The sequence below is a fragment of the Hypomesus nipponensis genome, chromosome 23, assembly GCF_054491055.1.
Source record: "Hypomesus nipponensis isolate SF chromosome 23, ASM5449105v1, whole genome shotgun sequence".
NCBI lineage: Eukaryota > Metazoa > Chordata > Actinopteri > Osmeriformes > Osmeridae > Hypomesus > Hypomesus nipponensis.
The window spans coordinates 9,155,316-9,178,132 of record NC_140383.1 but is presented as its reverse complement, the minus strand read 5'-3'; the positions used below and the strand labels follow the sequence as shown (position 1 = coordinate 9,178,132).

Here is a 22,817-nt window from a genome sequence, read left to right as displayed (position 1 = left end):
GGGAAAAGGGGGAAGCAATTTAATGCAGCATGCAGCAATCAATAGCAATTAGCATCCCTGACTAATCCCATTGAAAACGGCGTCTTGGGAGACGGCCAGGGGAAGACCTCAGGGAAGGCAGGGCCAGAAATCTGCAGCGTTCACCACTGGGGAAGGCACTTTGCTCCCCATATCTCCTAGCAGAGAGAAAAGGAAAAGAAAACTTGTTTGTTTCTTTTCCAAAGTGGGTGCCAAGTTGGTGACTGGACGATTAATTGCACTGCTTTCATGTTCAGCTCCTCCTATTTGCCCTGAATCGATCTTTTGAGGCAGAGGCTTTGTTTGTTTTAAAAGCTAGGAGTTATTAACTAAATAACCCAGTCATTCTCAATTACATTAGGTATTTCTGGTGTTGGAGTTGGAGATGGAAATGCTATATTTGCCATCCAGTAAAAAGCACTGCTTGACAAAAACATTCATTGCAACATAATAGTAACAAAACATGACAAATTATTTATTTTTTAAGGGCATTCCATTGTAGTGTTTTTGTGCAGCTTCATTGAAACTCTTCCTTTCATCATGTGGCCAATATTGTCACACAGAAATAAGGAAGTCACAAATCGGAAAAACATTCAAAATTAAGATCAACATGCCTTAAGCACTAGTCTACTGTAAAGAATTAAAGCACACCGAGTTAGATAGTTCCCATTCATTAAACCACAGAAAATGACTGTGATTGTTTCATATGAGCTGTCATTATTGTGCAGCCAGTATAGAAGCTTCCATAAACACATTTCCCAGTCATTTGAAGAGCTACTAGGCACAAAGTGTATGGTGGCAATCTGGAAGCTCCAAGCCCCAGGTAGTAGGTCCAAGCCCCAGGTAGCAGGTCCACGCATCAGGTAGCAAGTCCACACATCAGGAGACAGGGAGTAGCTGGAAAGCTGAGACACAGTTGATGATCCAGGAGGAGGGAGCGGACCACACCTTACCCAGGCGCACTCTGGGCGGCTTGTAGGACCCCTGGGGGTCGTAGATGATGTACTGGGTGCAGAGGGCCTGGTCCGACCCTGGCAGGGCATGGTAGGCTGCAGCGTTCAGGGTCTGGGTGACATCACTGTGGGGCTTGGGATGCCTGCTCAGCACCTGGCCCCCTCCCTCTCTGACCAGCTGCAGCAGCACCTGCTTGGGGGGGGTCTTAAAGGAGCCCAGGAAGAAGAAGAAACAGCCGTCGAACAGCGGGGGCAGCTGGATGCGTGAGAGAGAGAGAGAGAGAGACAGAGAGAGAGAGATTCGTTAAAATGGCATAACAAGCAATAGTGCCGTTCCATTTTTTTTTACAGTTTTGTATAAAATGATCTGATGTGACAAACTCTTGCACATTAGGAAAAGCAAACGGTAAGGTATCTTATCTCAACAAGTTTAAAAAGATGTTAATCATTCAAAAGTGCCCGCAGCCAAAAACAGGTTCGACTAAGATTCAGTCTAAATGCTAAATCCCCAAGTCACCACAGTCCTTTAGTCCTTACACAAGCATTGAGAAGTGCGCGGTAATGACTTTGTTTCAATGCCAACTTTTACTGGTAACACTGCAGTTCTGCCTCCAAACCACTTGGCCGGCACGAGACCTGCTTAGCAGTCCTGAATCCAGGCACTAAACGCCTGCTGTGAAGAAGTGCATCAACAAACTAAATTGTCCCTCTGGAGCTCTTCAGTTTTCAGGTTGATTGCTTCCATTCCACTGAACTATGGGAACGTCTGTTTGTGTTCTTGTGTCCAACCCCCTCCACCTCCCAAAAAAGACAAAATCTGCACTGGGCGGGTGTGTCTCACCAGGCTCCGCCTGTTCATGCGGCTGCGCTGAGGCCCTTCTGCCTCGTGTTCGGTCTCCTCAGCCCAGCTGCCAGCCTGCAGGCTCTTCTCCACCCCTAGGAGAGAAAAGGCAGCAGGAAAGTTCCAGAAGGACATGGAATGTTAAAAACCCAGCTACAGTTTACATAAGTCAACCGGTTGTGTCGAACATTTCCAAAGTGTGCAACCACACACTGTGTGTTCAATAGAATATTCTGTTACCTTGTTTGTTTGTTTTTATCCTATCTTTCATATTATATAGTTAACAGGGTTGTTGCTCTGAACTTCCCATTTCTGGATGTTATTTGACTTGGAAAATCTCCCTCAAGAATCTGCAGGGTAACCCACTGAATAGCCCTGCCATGTGTCAGATCATAATCAACATGAGTGTGTGTGTTTGAGTGCTTTTCCCATGCAGTTGTGCCTGTCTAGTATGGTGACACAACTAATTACAACATGTGTAAACTCAGCAGAGGTACAGAAGTCCTTAAACAAGGAGTGAATGGTACACACACACACAAGCAGTCAGGGGGCGTAATTACATTTTGTGGTTCCTCTTAATTAGAGCTTTCATTTGGAGAGCCCCCATCGTGGGGGCCCAGGCAGGGGGAACAGATACCGGGGGTTAATCCGGCTCTCGCTCCGGACGATACGGCCGGCTCGTTAAGCCCCACGTCGCAATGAACTTCTATTAGCATATCAGCTAATTAGATTCTTGAAGGTGGGAGGACAGGAGGGAAGGGGGAGGGGGAGGGGGGGGGGGGGGTTGGGTAGTGATTCTCTTCTGCATTCCCACAGTGAGCGCTGTGGCCTGCCCGGAATGGAAACAGACAGCGCCACCGAGGCCTCTGAAGCGGAGAGAGGGGGGGCAACACGGAGCGAGAGGGAGGAAGAGAGAAAGCGTGAACGAGGGCGGGATGGGCGTGCGGGCAGAAAGGACACAGAGCGAGGGAGCCTCGCTCTCTGAGGGCAGACAAGCTGTGTCAAGTGTTCATCCGCCGTGTAGAGAAGAGAAAAATCTAACCGCTCTCGAAAAGGAAAAAAAAAAAAAAACGAAACGCGCGCACTCAAAAGTCAAGGAGACGGACAGGGCGACACAGAGCTGCCAGACGACTTCAAGGAAAGAGAAGAGACTGTCAAACAGCTGACCGCCTGTGAATATTTTGAGGATTGCTTTGCTGGGAAAGGGATGCAAAGATTGCAAGGAAATAGTCAAGAGAATAGTGAATTGTCGTTGCAGGATTTTTGTTTTGTTTTTTTAAGAAATCTTCAAAGAAATCACGCATTCAAGAAGACTGATTCATTCATTTTCTGAGTACTTCTAAGGTCCATAGAATTGCCCTAACGTCCTTCTTTCCATGCTTGCTTTTCGAACAGTCAAGTGTTTTTGACGCATGCACACACTGGCCTAGTATTAGCAACTGCTTGTTGCTCAAATGATCGAGCTCGGCTCTGTGTAGACAGAGCAGGAAGGCTAAACACTCAGCTGGAACACAAGGCTGTTGCTCCATCATAGTGCCCATACTTCATCATACAGCCTTATGGATGATTCTACTCATGTTAATCACAATCAGTAGATCAGCTACTGCCTTATTATTTGTTTATGTATTCCATCTTTCTATTTGTTCCTACATACCATATGTGCTGTAACCTATTCTGTGTCAATGTGGGATGAATGAAAGACTTCCTATGTGCGTATGTTAACTCACATAAGCGTGTAGAAAATCCATAGCGTGTTAGAAATCCATAGAACGTAAGAAATCCATAGCGTGTAAGAAATCCTTGATTTACAGAAGCCAGTGCATCCAAATGACAGTGAGACGGACTAGCTGTGTTTGGGTGAGTGTCGGTGGAGGGATACTCACAGCTGAACCCGAGGATCCAGCAGCCACTAAGGATGCCCAGCAGGGTCGTCAGGGTGGTGGGCATCGGCCCGTCTGGCACGACCACGTGGGTCACTGGAGAAGAGAAAGAAGACTTTATGAACACGTGGTCACCGAGTTCACCATTCCCAAGAGTTCCACGGCACGCTTTGAAGAGTGCTCTTTGTTTGTCGTCAACAGCAACATGCAGATGAAAGGGCTCTGAATGTGGATCGTTTTCACATATATATATATATACATATATATATAACGCCTTACATTATATTCATACAGTTTTTTTGTTGTTGTTGTTTTTTTTTTTTACTTAGGCGATTGTGTGTGAAGGTGTGAAGGGATTTATTAGAAACATATCAATGTTTGTTTGTGCCTTTGTTCTGAGTGATAGTTACACTTGTTGGAAACCGCTCCTCTCGCCATGGCTTACACAATGTGACAGAATTGTAATCAAAAATTAAATGCGGGCTTATTGCCTCTTCAGTCAAAAGAGCTCTTGGGCTGACAGCTGCAGAATGACCTTAATTATATCTGCAGGCTCAACTCGGATGTTTGCATGCTACACACAGTAGCTCCAGTTTAAATATGAACAATTCCCACACAGCATTTCACCATAAGCCCTCCAGTTACACTCGGAGAGCGGCTACAAACCACCCTCTTCCGTTTCGTTTGAACACTGTTTATTCCTCACTTTGACAACAGTCCCAAATGGCCCATGAGCCATCCCTTCAATGATTTCCCCTTTTTTGCTGTTCCCTACTGCCATTACGAGACGGCAGCGAAACAACTCGGGCATCTCCTGTTATTGCTGTCATTTGCAAAGCTCCACGAGGAGCGGGGGAGAGGATCATCTTCTCCATCTGCGAGGAGTGACCAGGAAACGTGCGACGGAGACACGGCAGAGAAGATGAAACCCCAACGTGTTTCCGGTGGACTGGCACGGTACCTGCGCTGGAGAACGAGTCGACCTCGGCCCCTCCCAGGCTCTGGCTCAGTTTGGTCAGACGAATGTGCTGCGACTTGGACAGCTTGCTGGCCAGAACCACAACGCGCTCATCCCTGCTCACGCCATCAGACACCTATACATCAGACGCACGGTAGATACAAGTAAATAATACAGTTATCTATTATCCTAAGAGCCAGCATGCCAGACTGAAGTTCTACGGTAACATCTATTCCAGTACGAGCCAGTATATAGACACAGATTAAGCCCAGTCTTACAAACCTTCATCAAGAACAGCAAGATACAAACTCCTATCCACTGACTCGATTTGGGCTGAATTATATGACTCGGAGGAATGATCTGCCATACTTAGGCCAGTGCATTTGACCAGGAACTAGTCCGTGTCCTGCATGTGATGGTCCTACGGTACCTTGCAGAGACCGGGCAGAGGACTGAGTGGGGCGAGTGGCGGGTGGGGTCCTTTAGAAGCTGCTTCAAACACGGCCCGCATCTCTGGGCTCCCAGCGCAGTCCACAGGTCGCAGTCCAAACATATTCCTGCCAGGAGCAAAAACACAGCCCCTCTCAGATCAGACGCACACGTACCAGGAGAATCGTGACCGGACTGCAGATGGCCCGATAGGTGTGCGTGGGAGACAGCACCTGGGCATTCCGGGTTTCACTTCCGCTGACATGATCACGTCTCGGGTAACAAATAAAGAGTGCGAAAGCCTACACAGGGAATCATTGAAAACGGCGACAGTTGGAATTCACTGCACATAGGCTTAATATGATCTCGTGGACAAGGCGACTGTTCGACATGTAGGGTACCGCACGCAGGAGGCAGCACAGAGCAGGAACACAGCACCTTCTTGTATGACGAGCAGAAGAGAGGAAGAGAGGGATGAGAAGAGAAGGAGGGGAAAACCACAGCGTGTTGGGTCTGAAAGATTAGGCGTCAGCAAAGATAACACCTGGGGTACAATTAATAGGTCCACTGGTCCATAAAATATTTCATTTGGATTCAACCCCCTCCCCTCCCCCCCCCCCCCCCCCCTCATCCCACACAAACACACCGTGAAAAGAAATGCATCTCTTTGGTTTACGCAGCAGAACACCAACAGAATATCGAAATAAAAGTAAAGTGTGAAACCTTTTTAAATTGTGCAGGGGAGGTGGGAGTTTGTTGGAAACACTTATGATCGTCTGTGTCTGCGCGCGCGTGTTTGAGATAGGGCACTTTCTCCTATAGCGGCGAATGAATATAATACCCCTCATGCATCTATCCATATCAATACTTGTAAACAAAGAAAAGGGGACAGCTTTCATTTCTCAGATGGAAAAGGTGTCTGAGGATCCAAGGCTAGAGCATATAAACAGCAAGGAAACCAGCGGCCCCTCAAAGACCTCATGCTGGACATGACAATGAAATCAACATTCCCCATGGAGCTCAACACTGTGCCAATCAATCCATTAGAGATGGCCCTGGCAGATCCATAGCACTCTGTCCAACTCCAACGCAGCCTTCAAGGAAATGATTTGTGACTAAGAGAGCTCGGATTTGTGTGTGTGTGTGTGTGTGTGTGTGTTTGTTTGTGTGTCTGCAGCTGCGTGTGTGTGTGTGTGTGTGTGTGTGTGTGTAAAGGAGACTTAGGGGAAATGAATTGATTGCGTGAGACGGGGAAGGATTGCATTTGTCTTGCTGCGTCATGACAGATTGGGCCAGTCCCTGTCTGTTTTGCCTTGCAGATGAGTAGCAGGGCCAAACTGAGGAAATCTGCCACGCCGGCGTCAGTCGCCAAGGCCGGGGGTCCCGCCCACCCACTAGAGGCCATCACCATGATGAGCTGAACGGAAGGGAGGGGGGGGGAGATTGAGAGTGGAAAGACAGCGGCGACTGTTCCTTTCCTTCGCCCCAAAACCACTTTCCGTCCATCATCTGTAATTAGAGGAGGTGTCCTATACCGACATCCCAGAGTGCATCAGTTCATGCCTCGCAGGTATTGCACGCTGAGGTCACGTGGCTGGTGCGTCGTCCGCCCAATCGGTGTCACCGTCTGAACTGAAGGGACGATCCGTCAACATCACATTTAAAAAGCGTCACGGCCACTCAGAGTGACACTCAGAGGACAACAGTTTGTACTGCGTCTCTGTTGGACTGCGGTTCTTATCGCTAGCCAACCCGTTCATTCGACGACATGGAATGCCTTATTTATGGCTTGCTGTTTATGAGCGAGCTACAATCAAATGCATCTCTTTTCTCAAACTAATTTTCAACACAGGTGAACACTTTGTGCGGCGACAATTACTCTGGGTCACTTAGACATTTATCTATCTGTAAAGCTGACTGCTAGACACAGAAGGAGAAGCCGAGTATGCGTGTACGTGTGTGTGTGTGTGGTTGTGTGTGTGTGAGGTACTGACAGCACACTCTGAGAGGCTCCGTGCTCCAGCAGCAGCCGGGCGATGCCCGTGTGGCCGTTCCTGGCTGCGTCGTGCAGGGGCGAGTCGTTCTCGTAGCCCGGGGTGTTGAGCAGAGCGCCTTCCATCAGCAGCACCTCCACCACGCGCTGGTGGCCCAGGTTACACGCCTCGTGCTGCAACACAGGGCCAGAGGTCTGCTCAGTCGGTGTCACTTCCAACTACATCCAGCTGTCAAACGTACTATGTACCTACATTAAAACATTGAACCCATAAATAATGTCAAAAGCATTTTTTTTTTTGTTATGCTCTGTTACGTTAATGTACTTAACGTTATCTTTTCAGTACATTTTAGAAGGTGGCACAACAGTGCACCAGCCCTTTCTGATGATATGCAAAGACGACGTTAAATGTCGCCATTTCATTTCAAGGAAAGTGCATTCGTGCAATAAGGCTATGGTGAGCATGAGAAGTCCTATTGGTTTTTAACATGAGTGTTCAACGTCATACTGGGTGGCTTGACAGGGCTGGAGGTTCAACAACAAAGTCAGACCTTCTGCCAGTTAACCATGTTCATCTATGGTCAAACATATGCTTCACCAGGGCATACGTCTATGCCCCATCAGTATGCACATATCATTTACACACAGTCAATAAAATAGAGTGTTCTACGAAAGATGATATTACCACACAGAGAGAAGGAGTCAAGAGCCAGTGTCAATATTTCTCTGGACAATCCATTATGCAGAGTTGGAGTGTTATTAACACTTCTCAGACCGACACACTTGTGGGAGGAGAGCAGACATGCTGTGTGTGTGTGAGGGGTGGGGTCAGGGGACAATTCCTCTAAACTGTATCAGCATAGCCGAGAAGGCGGCGCAAGTCTGGCTGTCTCCCTTCATTGTGTGGAAAGGCCAGACACAAGCAGAGTGCTTCTCTGCAGACTGAATGAGAACTGACTCACCAGTGGTGTCCAGCCGGCGTTGTCTTTCAAGTTAGGGTCGGCTCCCTGCTCCAACAGCTCTTTCACAGCCTCTACCTCCCCCTGGGAATGGGAGACCACAGGTCTGGGGTCAGTACTGGGGACATGTGAACAGGCCCCCCCCGCGCCTGGGAACTGATCCCAGACCAGCCTGGAACTGCCGTTATCAATCACTCCCAGCACAGGGACATTGATTACCTTGTATGGGCTCCAAGCAAGGATTACAACCATGTTTACAGGGATTATAGAAAGCCGGGTATTCTCACAGGGCTGCAAAGGCTGTCTGATCATCTAAAAAGTGAGATGGGCCATCGGAGAGGAATCACAGCTAGGGGAGATTTATAGTAGCTCAAGCTAGATGTACAAGGCGTTTAGTGGAATTGCAACCAAATTGTAACATAAAAATGGCTTTATACATCCTTCCTCCTGTCCCCTTGATCATGAGGCTGATTAGCCATCCAATTAAAGACGGCATTACTCCTATGCAAAATAGGTTGCCACCTATGCATAAGTCAAGGATATTTTGATAGACACAGCTACCAACTCCTCTCTATTATTGTACTCTTAATCGCCCATTAAGCTAAACTCCCAGACCTTTATAGCTGCCAGATGCAGAGGCGTCTCTCCCTTGAAGTTCCTCTTCATAATAGCAGGGCTGCTCTGGGGAGACTTCCCCCCAGACCCACCAGGGGTACCAGGGGAGCGCTTCCCCACGGAGGCCGGGGAACCTGGGCTCCCTCTCAGGTCTCCCCTGGCATTTCTAGTCATCCTTCCCTGGTTGGGGCTGGCTGGGGAGCGTGGAGAGGGCTGGACTGGTGTCCTCTGGCCTTCTGGGCGTCTACCCTGGCTGGTAGAAGCCCTGGGGCGCTTTGGGGTGCTTTGTGAAGCTCTGCCTCGTTCTGCCAGTCTGGCCCTCTTGGGGGTGATCTTAGGAGAGCGGGGAAGGTCCTTTTCCACAGTTCTCCGGCTTGATTTGGGACTTTTGGACAGGTTAACCAGTGAAAATGGGCCGGTAAGTGGACTCTGACAGGACTGGTCTTGGTCATCAGATGTGTGGACACCGTTTTCTGTCTGAGCCCCCTTCAGGATGCTTCTACTGGGGCTGAGGACTATGGATTCTCCTTGAGGGGGTTCCGGCTGCATCTCATCTGATAAGATAGCAGGGCTTAGGAAGGAGACCCTCTTGTTGGACATGTGGTCTCCCTCTCCTGAACTGACCTTCTCCCCTTGGGTCTCTCCCCCACTCCCAATCCCCCACTGCTCGTTAATGGCCTTCAGCCTGTTCCTTTTGAAGGCCTGCTTGGTCTGCTTGCGAGTGGTTGGCTTGTTCCCACCTGCTGCAGGTATTCTGAATGCATTTTGCGGTTTCCTTTTTCTGCTGACAACCCCTTTGCCTCTTTTGGGAGAGGAGGGGTCGGAGTCTTGTGAGGAGGAATTGAAGTTGTAGATGGACAGGTCTTTGGACTCGGTTGTGGTCATCTCGGACGATGTCGAGGTAAGTTTCTCGGGCGTGCCCGTGCCTGATGCACAGAGATCAGCATCCGTGCGGTTCTCCACGCGGCAACGCACCTTACGGCTGCGAGGACTGAACCATATCTTGTAGTTTTTCTTTTGCTTCAAGACAGAATTTGAAGACTGTGTTTGAAGCTCAACAGGAGAAGGATCTACAATGAGAACACTCAAAAGAGTGAGTAACCCAAACATGACAGTATATCACTGAAGCATGCATTAAGACCTGGTATTATTATTTATTTTATTTATACATATATAAATCAGATTATGTGAAAGACAAGGCCAGCAATTGTCTCCAGAACGTCACACACGGCTGATGTACTGCCTAGTCTGTAATTGTCAGACCCATTCAAGCTTTATATAACTGTCAGCCTGTAGGCATTGCATAAAGCCGCTACATCGCACTCTCTGTCAAAGGCTCAAACTTAGAGTTGAACACCACCATCGCTAACTAATTGCATTGCATAATTACTGTCATTACCAGCCTGCTGAAAGGGTGATAAGGAAAAAACGATTCTGAGGTGACATGTTAATAATATCAATCAGAGCTTAACCTGGGGGGACAAACTAAGCAGAGTATGAATCAATGGATGGAGAGCTGATTTAGCAAGGTATATAACCACTTCTTTAATATTTAACAGGGAATTCTTTATGGCCTGGTTGAAGCTAAATTGATTGGCGTGTAAGCTACCTGAGTTCTCTGTGGGGTTGAGCAGGGAGTCCAAACTGCGGAAGAGGTCTGTGATGTTGCTAAGCTGCCTGTTGATCTGGATATCCTTCACCCAGGCAGGGCTGTGACAAACCACACAACCAGCTCCAGCTTGGGGACCAGCACAAGACCTAAAACAGGATGCTACCTTAGATGACGTGACTAGTTGTCAATTTAAGGTAAAACACGACTAGAAAAAAAACACCACCTGCACTGAATGATTCTTTTTGACTTGTGTGCACATCGTAATGACGTGATTGACATGAGGCAAATACAGTCAAACATTAGCTTACATTAACATTTATTCGTTTAGCAGAACAGTATCACATACTACAGGACATACAAAAGTGCATATAGCAAGTGCAGCAGTGTAACAGCATTACAGTGGATAATATTAAATCATGCCAAATAACAGTAGGCCTATGTGTGTACAATACAACATCCGATTTCAAACACATCGTATCTGAGTTTGCTGGCTAAGTAATGTCTGTAAGACCTCTTTACCTGCATAGCATGTGTTCGCAAATTCCGAGGCACACTGGTTCGTTCATGAGTTTCAAACTGTAAAGCACAATTCAAATGTTAGTTAGCTGCATATGTTAAGCAAGATGTACAGCTGGCATAGACAAGTAAACAATACAGAAGCTCCTTACCATCTTGAACAGAGCAAAAGTTTACGAAAATCTGCGATAGCCTCCCTCGTTCTTGTCCACCCTTTTACTTCGGTGAAAGTATTTTGATCCATGTCAATTTTATCTGTAGTCAAAAGTACAGTAACTTTCCACAACCAATTGATTTATCCTGATGAAAACCTGCTAAAACACGAAAACTATCCTACTTCCTACATCAGTTTCTCCCGCCATGCATTCGCGTAGAAAGGGGCGTGGTAAAGCTTGACGAGGCGGGACGTTCACGAAAGATACACCAAATTATACATTTCACAACAAAAGTAAATTTTTGTATTAAAATGGCTGGGATCAGGCTGGGACTTCATCAGTAGAGCTGCCAGCACTAAAAAAGGAGGAAACACAGAAATATGGACCCAGTAAGATACCCACCGTCAACCTAAGCTATTTTCCTACACCTGACTTGTTTACGTTTGAAGTAAGAGTTCTGTTTACATCATATCCATGATGAGCGTTTGGGGGACCCCGAGGCAGTAATAATAATTATAATATTAATATATATATATAATAATAATAATTATAATAATATACATACATAAATAAATATCTGTAATTTTTTTCCCATTCAAAGCAATCAGAAATCTGGGGTGGCCACACATGTAAATGAGGTGCCCTAGACCCGCAGGCCCCCTTGTGGCTACGCCCCAGCCATGAGGTTATAGAATGGGGCTGTATGCTGCTTTAAAAAACAAAATCACCCTGTGGAATTCACTATTCCATTCATGCTAGGTGGTACATTTGCCAGACTTACTTGTGAACCTCAAAGTTATCTGCCCAGTTGCCATTTTGGTATGTTAGTACTGTTAAGGATCAATTAATTCTTCTAGTTGAATTGCTCCATCATTGATGTATCTGTATTTTTCCTCCAGAGACTGTGATGGATTTGTCTGTACATGTATGTTTCTTATGAAAAGTGTCTGGTAATGAATCTTTGTAACTGAAGCAGTACTGCCAACACCCTGGAGCTTGAACGTATCTTGTGCATGAGCCAAGTAGTTAGGTATTGTGAGTAGGAGGAGGAATGTAGTTGCCATGGAGTTTTGCTTCTGTTTCAGACATGCAGACTTTTACTGTCCTGGAAGTTGGCCCATCTCTATATGGCAACCAATTATACTAAACTAATGAACTGACACCTTGGATGAAACCATCTGCCAAAGATATGCTTGTCAATTAGTGTGTGAGGAGTATAATCAACACACTCCTTGATGCTTGTCCCTGTCCATCCGTGGCCCTGAAGGCCAGTGGTGTGATCTGAGCTCTCATATCAGAAGCTTCTTTGTAGAGCTGTTGGGGTCAGCACTGTGTCCTCTTTGTCCTTGTGAATTTACAAAGAGATAGACGTTGCAGCCAGAAATCTTACTAACTTCAATACTAGGATTTTCTTGTTTTTCCTATGAGGATTTGATTACAGATCAAATCAGCAAATCAGCTCTGGTGAAGAAACTATTTGTTAGGGAGGAACAGAGGCCTTAGAGGAGGACCAGCACCATCAAAACATTTACCCTAAAGCAACTTTTGCAACGCAATGGTACCTTAAAAAAAACATTGTCGATTGAATTGGGAGGTTGCAGTTTACTGAGCGCACTAAGTGGTGCCTTGTTCAGCTGCTGGCTGAAAGACCGACTGTACATTCTGGGGAAGCAGCCAATGGGCCAGTGTGACTTTAGGTGTACAAGATACCCTGGTTTGCCTGAGTGTGAGCAGCGTAGGAGGGGAAGGGAGAGACTGAGAGGAAGCCTAATGCAATGTGGTGTAATGAGACTGGCCGTGGGGGGTGTGCTTGTGTAACATAAAGCGTGAAGATATCCCCTGTTCTTTCAACAACAAAAAAGTGTAACCATGCTGACAAGTAGGTTTAAGACCTCAGTAACTGGCCTGCACTCCAGTACAATGGGTGGTGGTAATGTAGCAATAACTTAAAATGTCAACCGTCTAAACACAACAAAAAGCAAGTGTATTGAGATGCATCCAAAACGACAGGGGGCAGTGTACAGACAAAGCTCACCCATGTCCCATTTAGTTGCATACGTATTGGTCAATTGGGCCAGGTGGAAGGAGTGTAGAGGAGAACACCCTGCTGTGGTGGGTATGGGGGATTGTTGGGAGAGGAACAAAGGTGAGGTGAGGGCTTTTGGATGGGTGATTGGGGAGAAGGTGGGGAAACACATGCAGGCTGGAGGAGAGGGTGGCTGGCCACGCACTCCTGCACAGTAGGTGGTTGTGTGTGCACATTTAAGTTGGATGCGATCTGCCAATCGAAGGCAAAAAAGAAGTAGTTCAACTATAGACTGACTATGGTAACTTACACTATCTCAAAATAAACCAAATAAATCAATTAAAGACAAACAAATTCCAGCTACACAGTAGACCATTGTAAAAACATAAAAGTGTCCAAATGGTATATTTTCAAAACATAGATGGAGATGAGCTAAGCTACTTCCAATTTACTGCCTGCATAACCTTGGACTCACAATATAATGTTGATGTTTCTACTACAAGCTGATTTGCTATTAATTTATTCATAAAGGTATATGTAGTTCAGTCAAGACAATCACGTATTAGATTTGAGCATTTATTGTTACATGACATGGACATGTAGATTTACTTTGGCGGAGTGGATGATCTAAGGGAAGCACTCCCTGCCTCCTCGATGCAACACATACATACATGACATATGAGGCAGGGAGCAATAGAGATATAATCCCCCTGTTGGACAGATACAGACAGCATGGGGGAGAAGGGGACGGTGGAGGGTGGCAGCAGCACTGATCATACAACGACCGGGGTGAGTGTGTGCATATCCGCGCGTCTTTTAAAGACGCCTTATCGGATGTGGCCCAATGGATATGCGCTGCTACATGGGTGTGGTAGTGGGTGGAGTAAGGAAGGTGGAGTAAGACGCCTTACGTCCCCTATAACTGGCTGACGCGCGCTGCCCGATTGCCCTGCCAGAACTAGCTGCGCTTATTTCAGTCAAGACAATCACGTATTAGATTTGAGCATTTATTGTTACATGACATGGACATGTAGATTTACTTTGGCGGAGTGGATGATCTAAGGGAAGCACTCCCTGCCTCCTCGATGCAACACATACATACATGACATATGAGGCAGGGAGCAATAGAGATATAATCCCCCAACACACGCCACCACTCCGCCATGCAGACTATGTGTAGAGCGGAGCGCCGCTGCTCCTGAGCCACAGGAAGACCCCCTTACATCCCACTACGTACGTACTAGTGGCGAAAACAAGCGTTTTCTGGATGCGGGGGTCATGCTAGCATTAACGATGACTAAGACTATGTGTGCATATCCATCGTGTTACATACCATCTGATGTGCGGTTTACCGAGCCGTCCCACGCGCACATCCCGTCCAGACCCAGTGCTGGACGGAAGGTGAACCCGCGACAAGCCAAATACACCGACCATCTCCCCGGTACCCTTCTAATCCGACATCGGGCAGATAGCTACCTCCAGAGAGCTGCCCCTCTTGCGCCCGTCAGCGAACTCATCAGGATGTACACAAAGGCAGCATGTACGCCGGAACACGAAGATATGCTTATCTAGTGAGAATAACTAGTGTCAGCAGAGCACCTGCCGTTCCCTGGCCGGTATCCAGGGTGTCTCCGCAGATATCTTGACTCGGACGCTGGATTCTGATCGATTGCTACCGAATCAGAGCACGTCTGCGGATCACCAGTGCTGAGACAAGATCTACGGAGACATTCTACAATGCTTGTGATCCGGTAACCTCTCATCCATACAGGGCAGAGTTACAGCTGTCTCTAGAGACCCATTCCTCTAGCGCCCGTCGGCAACCCCAAAGATGTACGCGAGGCGCATGGTGTACCATCAATGTCCCTATGTGAGAATGAGAAACAAATGTGTCGGCAGAGCACCCGCCGTTCCCTGGCCGGTATCCAGGGTGTCTCCGCAGATATCTTGACTCGGACGCTGGATTCTGATCGATTGCTACCGAATCAGAGCACGTCTGCGGATCACCAGTGCTGAGACAAGATCTACGGAGACATTCTACAATGCTTGTGATCCGGTAACCTCTCATCCATACAGGGCAGAGTTACAGCTGTCTCTAGAGACCCATTCCTCTAGCGCCCGTCGGCAACCCCAAAGATGTACGCGAGGCGCATGGTGTACCATCAATGTCCCTATGTGAGAATGAGAAACAAATGTGTCGGCAGAGCACCCGCCGTTCCCTGGAGTCCAGGGCATCTCCAGAGATATCTCGATTCAGACTATGGATTCTGATTGATAGCTACCAGATCAGAGCACGTCTGCGGATCACCACGCCTAAACCGAGATCTAAAGAGATATTCTACTGTTATGGGTTAACAAGCCGACCCAGCCACCATCTGTAATGCAGGCTTGTGTATTGACACACAGCAATTAGTCCTTTGACCACATGGCCGCAAGCTTGTTCACGTCAAGCTCATAGATCTCTGGACTCTAACGATGTCCAGGGCATTGGGGCGTACATGGTGCTCGTAAGCCGAGGACGACCAGTCCCCATCATTCCAGCGTGGCTAGGCACTTGAAGATGCCCAGGTGGCAGCCCCAATCCGGAAGCTTTGCGATGTATACCAATCCTGGGACAGCCCACAGCGAATCGTTGAGCAAACCAGGATTTCGTCATGGCTTTGCCGGCATCGGTGACAACAGGGACTCGGAAGGCGGGACTCGGAAGGCGTCACCCCGGGCGACACGGCGTGACATAGGAGAGTGGACAAAACGCAGTTAGATCGAGAAATCACAATAGAGGCACCTTGCAAAATATCAGGTTGGAATGTTCAGGACACTAAACGTTCACTGCACAATGGTGGTGAATTCCCCACACCGTGAAACATTAAAAGGTTGTGAAAACACTGACTCGAGTATTATCGCTGTATAGGCCCGAGTACCCTTGTTCAGTTGGACACCAGTAATTTGAAGAGCATAGCCCTTTGACAAGCAATGTCACAGAGGGCTCACATAAGTGGCCCTCAACCAACCTAACCCTCAGTGGCCTATGTGCAAGATGGGTAGATGATAGTAGACGTAATCTTGATCTGAATTCTGCTCTCTTGGCCCGTTCAGCAGCTTGCTGAGGGCTCCAAACACCTTAATTGAATACCCCGAACCCGTGTTTAACACGTCTGCGCTGTGCGCTCATTGCCTCTGCTTAGACCACAAAGTTGCATCCTTCATCCACCAATGTGGATTGAAAACCATCCTCATGTATTCGCCGGCAGACAAACATAGGCCTACATGTGCACCGCGCACGCACCCGGGCCTATGGTCTAGCACCGTCCGAGAAATGGCGGCATGCTTGCCTATCAGAACTCCTGAAATGAACAAGACAGTGCGCCACACCGTCTCTATAGCCTGAAAGACTGCGGTGCGCAATGAGATTCCCACACTCTGGTCCAAGTGAGCAGTCTGACTAGATTAATATGCACAGACCTCCTTATGATGTGGACCTTGCTTCGATATTACAACAGTAAACTTTTCCCTACGCAATAACAAGCATCACGATGGAATGCAATTCGTGTAAAGCCGTGAGATACGTCTCAAGAGCCAGGAAGCAGCCCCGTGGCCACAGGGCCTTGTCCGGAGAGCTCGATAACCCCCCAACCTAAAGAGGCAGCCGCGTCGGTACGAAAATCGAGGCGGAGGACGACTCCACGGAACCGTGATAGAAGAACTGACGCCGCGCCAAAGGCCTCACAGCCCACCCAGAACGTATATCCGACCGCACCAGTCGTGTACGCCATCACGAAAACTAGCACGCATTGAGAAGTCCAACAGACGGGACACGAACTCTGGGGCACGATGCATGCATAGAAGCGGTGCCCGAGCGGCCGCCACGACGCAGAGGACACACTCCGAGGGTAACGACGCCCGCATTAAACACTATCAGGAAATGCAGAGAACCAAGGTGACGGGCCTACGGTCAACTCAAGGACAGAGAAATGTGCATGCAATCAGACGCGTCCGAACACCTAGAGGCAGCGCGGGTGGAGATCACGGAACATCCCGACAAATCGTCCAGCAGGTGCACGATGCCGACTGGTGCTCATTACCAGGATCCAACATGGAGCCACCGACAGTGTGTCGATGTGTGCGGGCCGCTGCGGCGGCCGATACCACCGAGAGTAGGCTACAGCTGCTGCCCACCGACGCCAATTAGGTGCCACTGAGAGGCATGCAGCAAAATGCGCGGACCACCGGTCGTTGACATGCAGGCAGCCTGAGAAAGCTGTCTACTTGAGATGTGAATGCCAGAGTTAAATCCAGTCCCTCAGAACAGACGACAAGAGGGACCGTTGCAATCGTTTGGCTTCTCGTAACTGATAACCTATGTACTTGCGGTGAATCTAAATATTGGCACTCAGAATAAAGCGTCTGCTAAATGACCGATGTAACGCAGTCACATTAACACTGATGGTGTCAGTCATCCCAACCTGCAGAGACCCATTTCCGGGTGGTGCTTCTCCCACCCGGAACTCCCGGGAGACGTGGAATGTAGGCCCTATGTATCGGAATTGCCTAAATATATTGAGTACTATTGGATTCAGACACCTAAAAAGATGGTTCGACTTAGTTTGTAAATTTAAATGTACAGTATATATGTTTTACCTCCCAAAAAATCCCAGAATTATACAAGGTATTTGCGTATTATTTTCAGCACTACCACTAGTAACACTAAATCAACACTTGGTCCAAGGGTTCTTCCCAAACTCAGGAAGGTGGGGTTAATCTCATTCAGTTTTTAAATCAAATACAATTCAATATAGTAGTGCATTTGTACACGCGGTGGATTTAAATATTGGCTTCTCCCACCCGGAACTCCCGGGAGACGTGGAATGTCTGTATTGAAAGTTTCGAAGCATGTATGCAGATAGACGTACCTTCATGCGAGTACCCATCGACCCACTAGCCTATACTAGCCACAGGGTAGGGGCACTCTGACGGCCCATCACACGTCAATTACACCCGCAACGATTTGCATAGCCACACTCCGCACACTTAGATGCGTGAGTCCAATTATCCCCACGCTCCCACAGCATGAGTACGGTTGGGGCCCACAGCTTGCTAGCTTGTTCCTTCCGTCAAGTACCTAGCATGACACTCGTAGCTAGCAACGCTAGACGCTGGTGTTTACCGTTACGGCACCCTCTTGCCGGTACATGTTTTGCCACACCAGCGTAGTGCATAGAGCTAGATAACCGTATGTCTATTGGACGTTCATTTGAAATGTCCGAAGTCACACATCCGAGATGGTAGTCTACGCTGTGGGCCCACACACGACGACAGACAGATACTGTGACGCTACTCAACTGGTTAACCGATAATATAGGGATACCATATTTCACTTAAGGATGTATTTGACGTTTGAATTAATTTGGCTGCCCTAACATCTGCCCGGAGACAGCAGACGAAATTAGCGTCTCTGGCTGACTGCTCATTTACACTTTCTATTGATCAGTGCGCACCCCTGAAAATAAAGAATATTACAATGAACAATATTGACAAGCTGTTACGTAAGCACCGGCTAATACATTCCCGAAATCCGAGTATTCCGTTTGCACAGCGTAGGCTATACTAAGCCTACTGAATGCCATGGCAATCAAACAATACAATCGAGTTAAAGAACCGCAGATACACAAACCCTTTCATTCGGGTACGCCATTCCTGATTACCAGCCGGTGGTGTCCTAAGACACGGTACCACGTCATTCCTCCCCTACAGTCAATGCGAAATCGAAGGCCACGGGAGCGCCTCCGAAGCAGTACCGGGGATCGGCGGATCCACCGCTGTCGTCGACCCCTCCTCCAGCGCGACGACCCGAGCACTCGTTTCCGCCAGAGACCTCGACGTCCAGAGGGGCCAACAGGACCGGGTCTTCCTCCCTGGACCAGAGCATTCTCAGCGGGCACCGGTCGGGAAGAGAAGGAAGGAGAAAGAGCGGCCTTGCAGCACTCCACGAACGTGCAGTTCATCATGATACACTCAAGGAAAGAGACACGACCAAGACATAGTAGAGTCCAGGATGCGTTGACCCGCCAATCCTGGTAGTAGGCGATCTTTGAGCCGACGCGAGTTACGCCGGGCCTGGCTACCTGTATCGTCGCAACCGCCGTCGGGGCGGTTCTCAGAGGCTGCGAATCCAGGCGAATGCCCGAAACCTCCCGCAAACACCCCCAACAACAACAGGCCACCCCCGGATTGCAAGAGCCGGACACAGCAACACAGGCGAAAGCAACAACCGACAACGCAGGAATACAAACACATTGGCAGCAGCACTGATCATACAACGACCGGGGTGAGTGTGTGCATATCCGCGCGTCTTTTAAAGACGCCTTATCGGATGTGGCCCAATGGATATGCGCTGCTACATGGGTGTGGTAGTGGGTGGAGTAAGGAAGGTGGAGTAAGACGCCTTACGTCCCCTATAACTGGCTGACGCGCGCTGCCCGATTGCCCTGCCAGAACTAGCTGCGCTTATTTTATTGTAACCAAAACCTCTTTTGAAAAGATTCTTTGAACACAAAACAACAGAACTCAAGAACAGGATACACAATAAACATTGAATGCTTTGAAATGAAAAGATGTCCCCACTGTAAACCCACTTTTGAAATAATGAGCATAGCTACTGAGTTGCACTTGCATTTGAAAAAATAGCTTTATTAAATGTATAAAAATGAGTTCAGTACATTCAAGTCTATGTGGAAATGTGCCTAAAGCCATAGAGGGAAAGTGTCTATAAAATATTCAGCACATTCTTACAGTGAGAATATGCCCTCTGAGGAAATTTTAATGAGAGGGGAAAAGTGCGGATATTTCAAACGTTTTTTTAGTGATTGTGAAAACATTTTTGTGTTTTCTGTATGTGATTTATACCACAGTATGACACACAGGTCATAATGCAGATTTGAACATGAGTAAAAAGATGATAATTTTGATCCACTTTTGCACCTTCACCATAAATATATAGATTTCCAATAATATTACAGTACAATATCCTGATTGGAGAAACCCTTATACATTTTTGGGGATGAAGTAAACAGATTACTGCACAATTGCACATGGGTCCAGCCACTGTCATGCACCAACATCATGATTTTTTAGGCCACAATCATAAATAGTAATCATCAAGTGGCAATGTCAGGGAGTGGCCTATAACAGAAAGGTTTTTTTCTGGGGCATCATTTAATTATTCTTCATCAGGACATAATATTTAAATATATATAAATTACATCAAAGACAAAGAAGAAAGTGATTAAGTAATTTGATCAAGGGAACATATATTTACGTTAAGCTCATACAGAGATGATTTATCGGTTCACGTACAGCAGTTTTCATAGAATGGGTCAACAGGTCAACAGACATCACAACATTGGAGACAAAATGACAGCAATCCCTATGTGTCTACAGCCTCAATGGAGTCAAGGCTGCTGGAATCTTCTGAACCCTCGTTGTCTAGTAGGATTGTCTCCATGCCAACCTTCCCCATGGCAAAGTTAATAAATACCTAAAAAGGAGATGGATGATTCTAGATTAACAGTGCTGGCACATGTTAAAACTCACATATTTTCAACTATACAGTCTCTCCCACATTCTTAATGAATGTCCTTGCTCTTGCCCTCCCTCCCTTCCTCTCTCCCTTCTCACCTCATCCAACGTGGTCTGGCTGATAGAAAAGTGCTTGATCTGCAGTGTGGCCTTGTTGGACTCCAGCTGGTCAAAGATGTCCGCTACACCTCCAGGTGCTATGGGAACGTGGTACTCCACCATGTTGGAGTGCTGGTCCTGTGGTCAGCAGACAGGAAGGGGCACAGTTACACTCCAAGCTGGAAGATACCCTGACTGGCATTGCTATCATCCAGCCTGGCAGATTTTAGTGCCACCGTGGCAGAGGTCTTTCTGTGACAATCATACTCTATATCAAGGCTGTAGCCATGGAATCCACATTGGGGGAGACACAATCTGCTGGGTATTCTGAGGGTCCCCACCTGAAAACCTTTTTTTTAATTAATTTATTTTAATTTTTATGATCATTTTGGACAGCGTGCGTGGTTGCCTGTCGTAACGTAGCACATTTATATTTTATTTATATCAATATATTTGGAACAGATTTGAATATTGGGGTGTGCCCAATATATATTATGATTATGACCCTGTTCTATACAGTACATGGAGAATACACAGTTGTTAACCCGATTCCCACTTCTCCCCTGCTGTTTAGGTAGTAAAAATAGGTTTGGTTTAAACATATTATATAAAGTATTTGCTTGAAACACGTTAGCCATGGTGTTAATCCTATACAGCGATACGACAAACAGATCCATTCACAGACCGACAAACAAACTGTGTGACCTAACAAGTCCAGTACCTTGAGGTATGTGTTTGGGAAATGCTGCTGCATGAAGTTGGTGATAACCTCCACATCACACACATACATTTTCAGGTACATCTTGACTGTGAATCCCCGGCCAAAACTGTCGGGAGAAACAGTAACAAAGGAATTTTCATTACTGGGGTCAATATAATCATCAGGGAGGTAAGGCTCCGGCAGAGCACAGAATAAAAAAATCACACAGGGGAACAATAGATGGCAGACTGCAAAGGACCAGAGGTGACTAATGGCTGGCTGGGAGGGAAAGGTGGAACGAAGGGAGAGCACTGACCGGTTCTTAATGTGCTGCAGGGAGCCCAGACACCTGAACTGACCCTTCACCATGATGGCTAGACGGGTGCACAGAGCTTCACACTCCTCCATGCTGAACACACACACACACATAAACATAAAAAATGAGTAGAACAAATAAGGTAGTTTATCACATTGTATTTTGTTAAGTGTTTGCAGCATTGTGGAGATGGTCGAGAGGGAAGTCGTACCTGTGAGAGGTGAGAACCACAGCACACTTTCCCTTCACCTCCTCGGAGATGATCTTCCACAAGTGGCGTTTGGAGCGAGGGTCCATTCCCGAACTAGGCTCATCCTGGGGACATAGATAGGTGGGCACAATGCCAGAAGGACAGAGGAGAAGAGTGGAAAGTGAATTCTGTGAGAACCACCTATTCAGGAATCAAAATGGCCATCGTCATGTTTATGGAGACATGATGTGAGTAGACCTCACCAGCAGAAGGATCTGAGGGTGTCCAATCAGGGCCAGGGCTGTGGAGAGCTTCCTGCGGGTTCCACAGCTGTAGCTATCAGTGATCTTTCGTCTGTGGTAGTTCAGCTCAAGCTTCTGAAGCAGGTAGTTTACCACCTGTGAGCAAAAAATATAAAAAGATGCAGAATTGGTTTTGCAGAAGAACAAAGTATAGTTCGATGGCAATTATGCTCTGGAGATGCATCTAGTGGGCATGCATTTTTCATGATGTCTGGCCATCAAGACCTTGTGTGTTTAGCTAATAATTTTAATTCTTGTCCTCCGTTATCTGGTTTTATTGTGAAATGTCTAAGAGACAATGAGGATGATGCAACTGTAAAAATAGATGGTATGTAATATATACCTTAACAATAATGTGAATAATGTGCACTTGAAAGATAATGTTGCATGGTTTGTGCACCCATAAATGGAAGCTGAATTTTCACACCAAAGAAAATAACAGTGCAAGTAAAAATATTTTACATTATTTAAGGTGACATGTACCACTAAAACTATCAACTGTACTCTAAATGATGTACTTTTATCTCTTTTATCTTGGGGCCACAAATCAAAAGCATGAGGTATTTTCAATGGGCTGTCAGAATTTCCACATGAATAATTTTTATAATCCAGGTTAATGGCCCGAGCTGAGGAGCAACACCTTTAACCATCTATTTTTTTATAGGAACACACACTTTACT

The 22,817-nt window shown here is 47.0% G+C and overlaps 2 protein-coding genes across 3 annotated transcripts in view; both read right to left on the bottom strand.

Annotated features, from left to right (window-relative positions):
- Positions 1-454: 454 nt before the first annotated feature.
- Positions 455-11,356, bottom strand: bard1 (BRCA1 associated RING domain 1). 2 transcript variants are annotated; one of them, XM_084689862.1, is made up of 13 exons: positions 11,119-11,356; positions 10,927-11,029; positions 10,778-10,834; positions 10,256-10,404; positions 8,647-9,716; positions 8,251-8,343; positions 8,035-8,115; positions 7,074-7,246; positions 5,081-5,207; positions 4,654-4,786; positions 3,696-3,788; positions 1,813-1,907; positions 455-1,227 (listed from the first exon to the last, which is right to left on the bottom strand). In XM_084689862.1, the coding sequence occupies exons 2-13, from the start codon at positions 11,016-11,018 to the stop codon at positions 898-900; spliced, it is 2,493 nt and encodes an 830-aa protein (XP_084545988.1). In that variant the 5' UTR covers positions 11,019-11,029; positions 11,119-11,356; the 3' UTR covers positions 455-897. The 2 variants fall into 2 exon arrangements, with proteins under 2 accessions (XP_084545988.1, XP_084545989.1); XM_084689863.1 differs by lacking the exon at positions 8,251-8,343 and having other exon boundaries at positions 10,927-11,356.
- Positions 11,357-19,621: 8,265 nt separating this feature from the next.
- Positions 19,622-22,817, bottom strand: part of abca12 (ATP-binding cassette, sub-family A (ABC1), member 12) — a 52,582-nt gene continuing 49,386 nt past the window's right edge. The window contains exons 78-83 of the mRNA XM_084688484.1: positions 22,099-22,233; positions 21,857-21,960; positions 21,646-21,738; positions 21,351-21,456; positions 20,630-20,767; positions 19,622-20,489 (exon numbers count right to left, since the gene is read on the bottom strand). Of these exons, the coding sequence (XP_084544610.1) occupies positions 20,379-20,489; positions 20,630-20,767; positions 21,351-21,456; positions 21,646-21,738; positions 21,857-21,960; positions 22,099-22,233 (687 nt within the window). The 3' untranslated portion in view covers positions 19,622-20,378. The remainder of the gene's footprint in view (positions 20,490-20,629; positions 20,768-21,350; positions 21,457-21,645; positions 21,739-21,856; positions 21,961-22,098; positions 22,234-22,817) is intronic.

Coding starts and splice junctions, on each gene's coding strand:
- bard1 (XM_084689862.1), bottom strand. CDS start 11,018: ATGGATCAAAATACTTTCACCGAAGTAAAAGGGTGGACAAGAACGAGG. Junction 8,344..8,646: donor TGCATCTGGCAGCTATAAAG/GTCTGGGAGTTT, acceptor CTCACTTTTTAG/ATGATCAGACAGCCTTTGCA. Junction 1,228..1,812: donor GCATGAACAGGCGGAGCCTG/GTGAGACACACC, acceptor TCACGCATCCAG/CTGCCCCCGCTGTTCGACGG.